General features: G+C 37.5%; 1 protein-coding gene across 1 annotated transcript; it reads left to right on the forward strand.

Moving 5' to 3' along the window:
• The first annotated feature begins 10214 nt into the window (after positions 1 to 10214).
• On the forward strand, positions 10215 to 12328 carry LOC141435504 (salivary endonuclease-like). Its single transcript, XM_074098196.1, has one exon. The coding sequence runs from the start codon at positions 10372 to 10374 to the stop codon at positions 11578 to 11580; it is 1209 nt and encodes a 402-aa protein (XP_073954297.1). The 5' UTR covers positions 10215 to 10371; the 3' UTR covers positions 11581 to 12328.
• The last annotated feature ends 55 nt before the right edge of the window (positions 12329 to 12383 follow it).

Consider the following 12383-nt stretch of genomic DNA (forward strand, 5'->3'; position numbering starts at 1 on the left):
AAATGATGTTTGTTTAAGTATCATAAGGTGTTATTATATTTTGTCAAGATTTGCTGGCGAGAAGTTGTGAGAATAATAAGAAATAAGTCGAGGACTTGCATGGACAACCCGGGTTATTCGTGGGAATTGACATTGGTTCTCAGGGGTAACATTTACCCCAAACCGATCCTCATAATTACCTGTAAAGTAATAAACACCTAGTCTTAAAAAGTCGACCTTTGTCGTTTTAGGAAGTGCAATGAGTTTAGAAATTTTGAATAGATTTGAGCACGCGTCACAATGTCGAAAGGTAATAGGTTTTTAACAACCTAGCCTTTACAAACTAATGGTTTTTCTTTACTAACAACCTTGAGGACTTTGCCATCAACGTCTCGTGCTGCGACATTTATCATATTTGTGTTAATGAAGCAGGTGTGATGGAATCACATTCTGCGCTCACGCCAACAATATAGACTGTTATCTTTGCATAGTACAGTCGCCAACAGATAAGTATTTCGGAGCGGCTAAGGTGATCAAAAATATCGAAACAGGAACTCTAAAGTCTTAATAATAGAGTGCAAGTGCCGATATTTTTGACCACCTTGGCCGCTCCGAAATAACTGATGGCAATTGTACTCATAAAATAAAGTCCTGTAGGCATAAACATCATCATAATTATCAGCCGTAGGAAGCCCACTGTTGGACATAGGCCTCCCCCATAGACCTCCAGTTGCTTCGTTTGGAAGCGGCCCGCACCACCGTGAACCCGCGGCTTTAACCAGGGCATCCGTCTATCTCGGTGGTGTACGTTCTACGCTGCGCATGACGATACGCGGTCTCCAGGACCTTTCGGTCCCAACGGGCATCTGCTGGGCTACTACGAACTCCCAAATCGAAGTTCGTATCGCACCGTCCCTTTCACTCGCGTACTAAATGACATAAGCGTCAGCAGGATGGCAACATACGAAGTTCGAGTTTTGCACTTCGTGGTATAGGGCCAGTTCTCCGTGCTATATGGCCTGCTCATTGCTACTTCAATAAGCGAATACGCTTAGATCTTTAAACTAAGATTTTAACGCGGTGTTGACCGTCAGTTAGATTATTTTTTACGGAAGGGCAATTTGTGCAGCATTAGGCTCACAACACACCTGTCTAACAAATGGTGTTCAGTCGAATGTGGATTTACTGCAAAAGATAACAATGCTAATTAACAATACAATACAATAACTCTTTATTGAACACCAACACATAGTAAGCAGTACAGAAAACACAGGTAAGAGACTTAACTTTGCTTATTCATTGAAAGAACATTTCCTGGGACTTGGAATTTTTACATGAGGGCTGTGTAATGTAATCACGTAGACCCTGAATCAGAAAAATGCAGTTTTTTTTTACCTCTGAGTGGTGTACGTTCTAGTGTCTGCGAACCTGCAATGTCTGTTTAGTAGCTTTGTGTATTAAGATCAAACCTTGCCAGTCCCACTTCTAGGGGGTCACTCCAGTATTTCATAAGCCCCAAAGGGGAGGTGGGGGGTGATTTTTGCTTAACTTATGGGGGACAGGGGGCTTGGATGGCAATTTACGTCAGCAACATTAATAAAAAAATTGGATGTATATAAATACATATTATGTGTATACAGTCGAGTGCTATGGATAAAATCTCCAAAAGTCAAAAATATATCACTCTTTTTGTGCGCCGTTTTGATGTAAGAAACATGCAGTTTGCAGCAGTAAATAAGCTTTTGGATTCCGAAGACCTTCATACAATACAATGACTCTTTATTGAACATCACATAGAATAAATACAATGCAGAAAACAGGTCCATAGCGAAAGTTTTACAAGGGTAGCAATAGGCAGCTTTATCACTTTAGAGCGATCTCTTCCAGGCAACCTAACTACTTACCTGTAGCTAGTTCCTATAATAGAACTACCATTCTATGTGAGGAAAGAAAGAATTAGTGAAGGAACAAAAGTAGAAATAAATTGCCATAACTTAGTCCATTAGGAACTACATACATACAACCCCAATGCTCGTGCAAATTTCATGCCCCCTTAAATCGGGTTGGGATGTGGTTGATTGTGTCTAAACACAAATAATGATCACAGTAAGGAGTATAACCGCAACAGGATGATTGTAATTGGTAATTAACGAGCTGTTATTAAATATGAGATTATAGAGACGATTTGAAACGCGACGATAACAATCGATTAATTTAAAATTTGTTAGCGGATATTCATTAAATTTTAATTCGTAATTATTGACATTCACAAAATGCTTTTGAAATGATGTAATTAAGAAGCGTAGTTGTTTAGAGTAACGGTACATGACATTTGCGAAGAAATATATACATTACTAGCTGTTGCCCACGACTCCGTCCGCGTAGAAGTATGAAAAATAGTTTACGTCTTATTCTCATACCTACCGAATACACACAAAAAAAAATCATAAAAATCGGTCAAGCCGTTTGGAGGGGTTTAGTCACAAACATCTTTGATCCGAGCACTATCTGTCATCTTGTAATTATTAGCCTTATTATAATTTATTTATTTATTTGTTGCTGTTTATCTCACTACCTATATTTATTTTGGACGTATATTATATGTACGATATAATTATGTATGTATTCGTAGATGTATTGCTGTTACGTTTAAATTTTCTTATCTACTTTTGATGCACCACCTGTTGTAAACTAGTCCTTCCTTCTTTCTGTAAAAAAGGTTGCCTGGAAGAGATCGCTCTTAAGCGATAAGGCCGCCTATTGCTCACCTTGTAATATTTTTTTCTGTGTATCTGTTTTCTGTATCGCTTACTATGTCTGGTGTACAATAAAGAGTCTTTGTATTGTATTGTATTGTATCCGAGAATTTTATAATATTAGATTATATTGATAGATATAATGTACTTTGTTTTGCTTACTTTAGACCCTATAGTTCAGGAAATATGAATCGGTAACTTGTTATGTACAGTCAAGGAAACAAAGTTTTCATAACCAGTTTCGTTATGACTTGTTTGGCAGATGAATGGGATGTCAACATGACATTAGTAGCACAAAGACCACCCTGGAACGTGATTGTTTCCTTGACTGTATTTATTGAAGCTTACATTATGGTCAATTCATATTTCCTTGACTATAAAAATATTGTAATATTTTTTCTTTGAAAACGACACTTTGTCAAGTTTTTGCGGCGCGTTTTCAAGGCGATGACGGTATTTCCGAAAGCGCTAGCGGTATAAAAAAGTGATTTATAAAAGAGTCCTTGGTGGTCCACTAAGGTATAAACGTCCCGATTTTTTAAGTATTTCATTTTGATTATATTATATTATTTTGGTTGTAATAGCACTAGCAAAGGAACTACTTCGAATAAACCAAGAATTTCGTAAAATCCTGCAGGGCTACTACGAAACTCGAAGTTCGTGTCGTGCGGTCCCTCGGACACTTATACTATTTAATACAAGAGCGAGAGCGAGAGGGAATTTCGAGTTTCGTAGTAGCCCTGCTGGAATTCTGATTCAACTGTCTAATGTTCACACGAGCAAAGCAGCAAGCGAAGGCTATTACATAATTACACGCCTGTTTTTGTTGCCATATAGCAACCATGTGATCACCGCGGTATTGTCTCCATACTCATACATACGCTCTTGGGAAAAGTATCAAGTCAGCATTGAAATTTCCAGACATAATGTCATTGTTATGTCAACTCTACCGGGATCTGTATTCCACGCTGTTTAAATTATATAAAACCGGAACCAAAACCCGAGGCCGTATTGCCTAAAGTTTCTGACGCTCTCGATCGCAATCAAATGACAGAAAACTGTCATCATCGACTGTCCAACTTTATCCAAATTTTGTCACCACGCAACTTTTTTTTTACATAAAACGAACCGTGATTGACCAACCCTGACCTGATGTTGAGTGCAGGAGGCCAAAGGTGTATCTCACTGGTTCAGTAGCCTATTCACTCTAGCCTTATATATTACTAGCTGTTGCCCGCGACTCCGTCCGCGTAGTATTCGTTTATCGATATCCCGCGGGAACTATGCGATTTTCCGGGATAAAAACTGTCCTATGTCCTTCCTCGGGACTCAGACGATCTGTGTACCGAATTTCATCTAAATTGGTACAGCACAGTAACAAACATCCAAATCTTACCGATTCTGCGTATGTACATTTGAGGGCGAGATTTTTTGCCGCTGCTAAGTATATTAACATAGTAAAAGAGAACAAGTAGGTCCACTCCGACCCTTTAGGAGACTTAAGTGCCTACTCCGGCGCGGACGCTTAGGGTTGCCGACGTCTATTTAAGATTAATTACCTACCGGCAAATAATTTTAGTGCAAAAGTTAACTTAAAATTGTTTAAAGTCTGTGTCTAGAGAAACCAGACAGATTCTATGCCGTTATATTATTATTATTATCTATCTATCGATCTATAAGATAGACCACTCGCAGCACGGGTCGCTTACGGGCAGTCCCTCATAGAATGGCATTAGCGGGAAAAAACCCGCGCGTTATCGGCCCCAAATACTATGAACACCTAACCTCAGACCTAAAAAGCGAAAAGAACAATGAAACGTTTACCCCTCGACTAAAAGACCTTTTGTTGGAAAAAGCGTTTTATTCGGTAAATGAATTTATGAATCTGAAATTTTAAATTTTAATTTTATTGTTTAAACTGTTATTATTATTTTTTGTTTTTTATTTATTGTTTTTACATTGACATTTAAATTGTTACTCAATTATTGCCTAATGTATTAATCTTTACATATCCTTGACATTTTCGCCATTATTCATTATATAAATTTCAATGTGTTTTCAGTCTGACGATCCTTTGAGGAGAACCAGTCTAATTTTAATTGTTTTCATTCACATCATGACATGCTTAGAATTTTATTTATTATAATTATTACTATTCTTTTAACTGACATTTATGTGAATTAAAATGTAATGATGTATTGAATTAATAAATAAACTAAACTAAACTATAACAGCCCTTACCTATAGCGCCCGTCTTCGGACATAGGCCTCGAATCCTCTCTACTTTTCCAGTCTTGCCTATCCATTGCCACTCGCATCCAGTTTACGCCAGCTTGTTGCCGGATATCGTCGGTCCATCTTTTTGGTGGTCGTCCTCTACCGCGGGTGTTAGCACGGGGTCTCCACTCCAGGACTCTCCTCGCCCAACGACTGTGTTCCATTCTAGCAAAATGTCCTGCCCATCTCCACTTTCTGCGTTCTATTTCTGTTATTATGTCATTCACTTTAGTCTTCTCTCTGATCAACTCGTTTTATTTATACAAATTTTTATTATAATACTAAATTTAAAAATGGTATTTATAAATTCACCGGAACGGTGATGGCTGTACATACTACTCATGTTAACCTACATATAATACTATAACTATATTGTTTATAGGTAGGTAGGTATCTATTATTTTTTATGTGTCCTTGCACGAAATTATTACAGTACACTTATATAACACTAATTTACAACTTTACCTAATACAAAAAATACGTAAGCACGAGTACCTACGCGACCGACCGGCGCGCACACATTTAAGCCGCGCGATGCGCGATGTACATACTTTTGTTCGTAGTGAGCCTACTCTTGTTCTCTTTTACTATGATATTAAGTAGGATTATTATTATAATTATGTATGACTGCCTAAAGTCTAAGAAATCGTCGTTTTACCAAATTATTATTTCTTTAACAGACTAAGAGCCCGTACTCGTATTAGGTACCTAAAGATGCTATCATCAACTGGGAGAGCTCTGTTGGGTAACATTCTTTAAATACTCACTCGACTTGAATCCGTTATCTATAGGTACACCGTGTTATTTTTGAATTCCGATAACTTCAAGAGAAATTTCAACAGGTCCAATGAAGTTAATTTCTCTAATCTAAGACACTAGAGCTTTACTTTTACTGTTTAAAAGATAATAAAAATTAAGATAAGTAGTTAATTGTGTGTGTTAAATTTTTGTACAGATTTGTGGTGTGCAGTAAAGAATAACAAATTGGTCATAACATCTGAACCTTTTACGACTGATTCATGGTAAATACGTCGTAAATAAGCAAGTTTTAAAACGTGACATTGTATAAGTATCACTTATATAGCACTTTACCTTAAAGGCAAATTGTTCTTAAATCGCAGTTATACAAACGTTTATATAACATAGTAATAAAGCAATTTAATCATTGTCGTACAAAAGCTTTAACCAAGACCGTTTCCCGGTTTTACAACTTCAATATGACATCTTACAGCACTTTGGTCATAGTAAAGCTTTAAGACTGACTATTGTAAAACTAATCATAAATTCAGAATTTTAACGCTGTTACATGGCTAAAATGCCATACCCATACACGACCGTCTTATAGCTAAAAGATAGGGGTTACGACTTATTTGTTTCATAACATTATCAGTTCTGACAGTGTCAATACACAGAATGTTAAAAGTAGATTGGATAACCCTATTAAATAACCTGAAAGCACCTCATTGAGTGCTATACAAATACCCGATAAATAACCGATTAAATAACCCTAAAGTAGTGGTAATGGCGGCCATATTGCGTGGGTTTATGACTTACAAGTCATAAGCCAGACCTTTTAATTGTATATAAGTCAAATTAACACATTAGAGATAAAATTCGATTAATTTATTAAATTTAATTAACTAATTAACATTTTTTTTTAATTTTATTTTATTAAACATTATTTAAAGGGGGCATTAAAAATTCTTAATAAACCTAGTCGAAAACATTTTGTTCGCATGCGTATCTGATTTTTATACCGAATTTCATTTCACTCTACTAGATATGACACTCACTCTACTAATTACTTATAACGGTAAAAAAGTACCTTACTGTTTTTTAATAGCGGCGATCATTACACGCAAACAGGATTTTATGTTATGAATTATGATTAAAACGGCTTCACTATTGCATTTCACCGACTCATTAGTCGTACAAACGTCAGCGTTATGACTACTTTACAACCAATTGCTCTTACAACAGGCGTTTAATATATTTCTTATGACAGCTGTGTGACTAAATGTGCTTGCTGACAATTGAGTGACCACTCTATGACAATTAAGCCATAAAAACTGCGCCAAAATTGAGTCATATAAACGTTTGAAGGCCTTAACATACCATTAAGTTTTATGAAAAACGTTTGTACAACACTTATATGACTTATTTTTGCTAGTATTTGTATTTTATTGTATTGTATTGTATTGTATCTACAGTAAAACAGTGTAAAGGCTCTTAATTTATAAGGTTTTTTTAAATATCCGTAACTAAAACATTTTTAATTCACACATATTTAGCAAACTAAGGTTAACAGAGTGAATTTTTATGATGTTACTCTTGTAAAGTTGTTATATATTATGAAGAAAAAAAATTGGCCATAAAGTTAATTGCCAGTTAATTTCTATCAATAATGAACTGAGCCGTCAGCTGAAGTTAATGGAAATCAAGACAAACACGATGTAACCTTTAAGCTATAGGCTTTACTATTTTCTCATTTATTGCAAAGTGCATATTTACCGGTTTTATTGGTCACAAGTGCTAGCGAGTTGATCTGTTGCTGCGTGCTTGCTGTTGGCTTATGCTAACTGTGCATAGATCAACTCGCATGCTGAGCAGGTTTTGAGCTTCAGTTAGACGGGTGTGGGAATTGTCGTGCGTTTGGTCCATTGCTGGCCCGTGCGACTATAGATTTACGAATGGTTGTTCATAGAGAGCAATGTACCTTAACTCGAACGATGTCTCTCATATAAAATAGTATCGTACAAATAAGATTTTGCATAATATGCTGATCTGAGGGTTCAACAACCAGCCGAGGATGGGTTTACCCGGTCACACTGACCATGTGATCGACGTGGTCGTGGTATAAAGTACTTTATGACCGGAGATGCCAAATCCGTGCGTAGTAGTTATTTGAGTTAGTTGAAGAGCAACAATTTAGTCACATTTTTGACGCAGTGCACTTCGAGTAATTTGTGTATGAAATCACAGGGAAAAAATATTGAAATATAATGACAGGCAGATCGTTGGGCCAAAATTGTTACGGAATGGGTCCCTAGTGACGGATACCGTAATAGAGGCAGACCGAAGAGGAGGTGGAGGGACGACTTAGATGCCTATATTGTGGGATGGCGGGAGCTCGCCTTTGGTAGGCAGGAGTGGAGCAAGACGGGAGAGGCCTTTGCATTGCATATGAAAGTTATGCAGGTAAACGATCGAGAACTTTAACCTTGACCCTCAAAAAATGTGACAGTACAATAAATCATCATCATCACAGCCTATACCTAAGCGTCCCACTGCAGGGCACAGGCCTCACCCAATGAGAGGTTTGGGCCATAGTTCCCACGTGGACCCAGTACGGATTGGGAACTTCACACACACACACACACACACACGCACACACACACACACACACACACACACACACACACACACACACACACACACACACACACACACACACACACACACACACACACCTGTATTCCCAAATGGGGTAGGCAGAGCACACGAAACGTTACGGCTTCGGAGCCACTTTTAGCAATTTTAGGTTTAAAGTTTGACAAAAACGGTACAATAGTGACAGGTTGCTAGCCTGTCGCTTACGGCATACCTTAACCTATATCCTCTTACAACATCCACGGAAGAAATGGAGAGGTGTAATTCTAACCCGACAGGCTCGAGTAAATTTCATACGTAATTTTGCACATGATTTCCAAAAAAACTAAAAAGTGCGGGCCTGTAGTTGAACCCACGATCCTTTGCTCGAGTGGCCATAGATCAAACCACAAGGTCACCACGTCTCACATAAATAAATAGTACATAAATATTCTAACGACAACTCTCGTCGCCAGTGCTTTGTAGACTTACGTGGATTTTGGGTATTCAAAACATTTTAGAGGTGAATGATGATGACTAGATGACATTGTAACATTGAAATTATGATTTCTGTATGTTTTTTGTGGTACTGTGACGTAGATTATGCTTCTAAGATATCAATGTTTTTCGATGAATAATGTTCGTAGTTTCGGTTGCAACTTAGAATGTATTCCACAGAAATTCTTTACCTTTTCGGGATAAATAGTGGCTGATGATAACATAATATATTGCAGCTTTCTATTTGTGTAAGTACTCGTAATATTAAAATCTATTCATTTCTTTTAGAAAGTAATATACAAAAAAACACGCAAAAAAAATAGGTTTGAAGTATGGGAGGGAGCATCCTTTTTAGGGTTCCGTACCCAAAGGGTGCTAACGGAACCCTATTACTGAGACTCCGCTGTCTGTCTGTCTGTCTGTCCGTCCGTTTGTCACAGGGCTCTATCTCTTGAGCCGTAATAGCTAGGCACTTGAAATTTTCGCAGATTATGTAGGTATTAGGTACTGTAGCTGCTATAACAGCAAATACTAAAAACAGAATAAAAATTATATTTACTCGTAGGTGGGGTTCCCTCCCATGCAACAAACATAATTTTATTGACGTTTTTTGCTCGATATAATAAGTTTAATAACGGCAACATGTAGAGTCTTCTTCATCAGATGCAGTTTACCAAATGATACTTTCTGAATGTAAATGCTTATCTTAATGCTAAAAATGCCAAAATCGCCATAAGTGTGCCTATAAAATTTGGGGTTTGTCCTCGATTTCCCTTGGATCCCATCATCAGATCTTGATTTGGTGGCAATGGAAGAAGAGTACCCTTTCGAATAAAAAAATAATTTTGTAAATCGGTCCACAATTGACTGAGTACATACATTGGAATAAACATTGGAATATAGAACCTCCGCCTTTTTTTCTAATGTCTAATGTTGTATAGATAATGGTACGGAACCGTTCTTGCGCGAGTCCGACTCGCACTTGGCCGGTCTTTACAATGTTTTATTTAGTTTGCAATATTCGTGCCTACGTATTTTGCAGTCGAATTTCACTCAGTTAGTCATTGGATTTGATTCAGATATGTAAGTAAATACATAAGAATGTAAGTATTAAAAGCTGTAATGTAAAAAAATCTATAGTTAAACATCACAATATCCTCATTTGCAAGTCAGACAGTCGAATTCAACTGGAAATTCGATTATAATAAACCCTACAAAAAATGTATGCACAAGGTGTTTTATTTCGTTTTCTGTCTGTCTCAAAAAAAACGTGTTTTGCAAGTTTTTTTCTATTGAATGCTGCTGTAAAATACGTTTAGTTTTGTAACTTTTTAGCCCAAATCAGACGTCCCGTGTCAATTCCTGCAAAATATTTAATCGTGATTGCGCTTCTAGTACTGACCTTGACACATCCTTGACATCAGCCAAACATCAACTGACAGTGGCTTGTCATCAAAATTTTTGTGTTTATAAAGTAAATAAGTTATAAAAAATGTTCAATAAACTCTACTTAATGATTCTCTGCGCTTTCAACATAACGCCTGAACAAAGATGCAGATTGAACACACGCTCAGATTTTGGAGAACCACTGCCAGTAATTCTCAGAAACGGACAGCTGTTAGAGCCAGATGATAAGTATGGTAACGTAGATTTGAGAAACGGAGAAACTCTTACGCTGAGTTGTGAAGGCACTGGATCTTTGTTACACCCAAATGCAATACGGCAAGTAACTACAGCTCCAATAACATGCGAAGCCGGAAGGAGTTTCAAAAATGATGACTGGCTAAACGCACCCGCAACATTCTATCAGTTCAGATGCCAGGAACCTCCGAGTTACAGAAGTAAGCGAACTAACCGCACGTGTTTCGATGAAAATCCAATCATTGAAGTCGGATACAATGTTGATCATAACTTTTATCCGTTATACGAATCCTGTTTCGACGAGCGAGAACTGAAAGCCATATATTCTAAATACACGCAGAAACCTTATAACGCTATGTTCCAACAGAAGGTGGATCGCCCATATTTCATAGCGGATGACAACTTTAGACTAGTACCTGTAGAAACGCTGTTCTCCCCGAGAGGCCAACAGGCAGCTGTCGCACAGATAGTGGGTCACAATATTATAGATACGTACATCACTAACTCCCAACGTTTGTCTAGAGGGCATTTGGCAGCCAAAACTGACTTCGTTTTCGCGTTCAGTGAACGAGCAACGTTCCATTACGTCAACTGCGCCCCGCAATGGGAAGCGTTCAACGGAGGCAACTGGAATACGCTAGAAGTTGACCTTAGAAATCACATCCACGCAGCTGCATACAACACGACCATTTACACCGGCACATATGAAGTCGCGAGCCTTGTGAGCCAATTTGGACGTCGGGAAAATCTATATCTGTATTTAGATGAAAACAGGAATCCGGTAATACCAATACCGCAATATTTTTACAAAGTTGTGTACGAACCAAGTTCACAAAGAGGGATTGCATTCATAGGTATCAATAATCCCTATTATACCTCTAAAGAAGCCAGAGAGTTGTTTTTTTGTGAAGACTTGTGTAGAGGGAAGCAGAGTTTCAATTGGTTAACTTGGCATCCTGACAATGCAGTAGAGGGCTACACCTTTTGCTGCACGGTCCCAAACTTTCGTAATGTTGTAACGCATTTACCAGAATTTGAAGTTTCGGGAATATTGACTTGATAGTATTGAGTTTGATGAGTGAGATTTGATAATAAATACTTATTGTGTGTGACCCATTAAATAAAATGTAATATTCTTTTGTGATTTTTGTAACTTAATTATTACATTACATTACCTCAATGTTTCGACCACATTACGGCGGCCGTCGTCACGAATACCCTAAAATATAGGTTATCACGACCATGTAGCACGAGCTTTTCGAACTACCGGCACTTGATTTTGTTTTTGTTGCGATACCTAAGTATCACTCAACACAACAATCCCATTATGCGATGCTCACATTTCCCTGTCATCTGATTATAATATACTCAGCGGCACAAAATTTGGCCCACCTTTCATACAAAATTACCGATTCTGCATGCATTTGAGGGCCAGATTTTTTGTCGCTCAGTATATGTGTATTGCTAATATAATTAATAATGAAGTCATTGCCCTCTTTTGTAGATAGTGCGTGTTACGTATTGTTGTCGCGAATATGTTTTGTTTTATCGTTGTAATTGAGGATATAGGCACAATTACTGTGACCCGAGGGCATCTCGTATTCTGTGGCATACGGATACGCAAGGATCCCTGACGAAGTCTAAATCCTTCCTGGCGCTCAACTGTAGTGATAAGTAGCTAGTAATAAGTTAATTGTAAGTAGTGATCTAATCGATATAAGTTAAGTTAACCCTAAGTTCCAGTCACTGATACTGGTAGTGCTTAAATTTAAAATTAGTTAAATCAATATATATAGTATTAGTGTTCATAGTGGTATTTCATTAATTTCTTACTCGGCAACCCATAACAAAATGGCCTGGAAT

This window comes from Choristoneura fumiferana, chromosome 15, assembly GCF_025370935.1.
Source record: "Choristoneura fumiferana chromosome 15, NRCan_CFum_1, whole genome shotgun sequence".
Classification (NCBI taxonomy): domain Eukaryota; kingdom Metazoa; phylum Arthropoda; class Insecta; order Lepidoptera; family Tortricidae; genus Choristoneura; species Choristoneura fumiferana.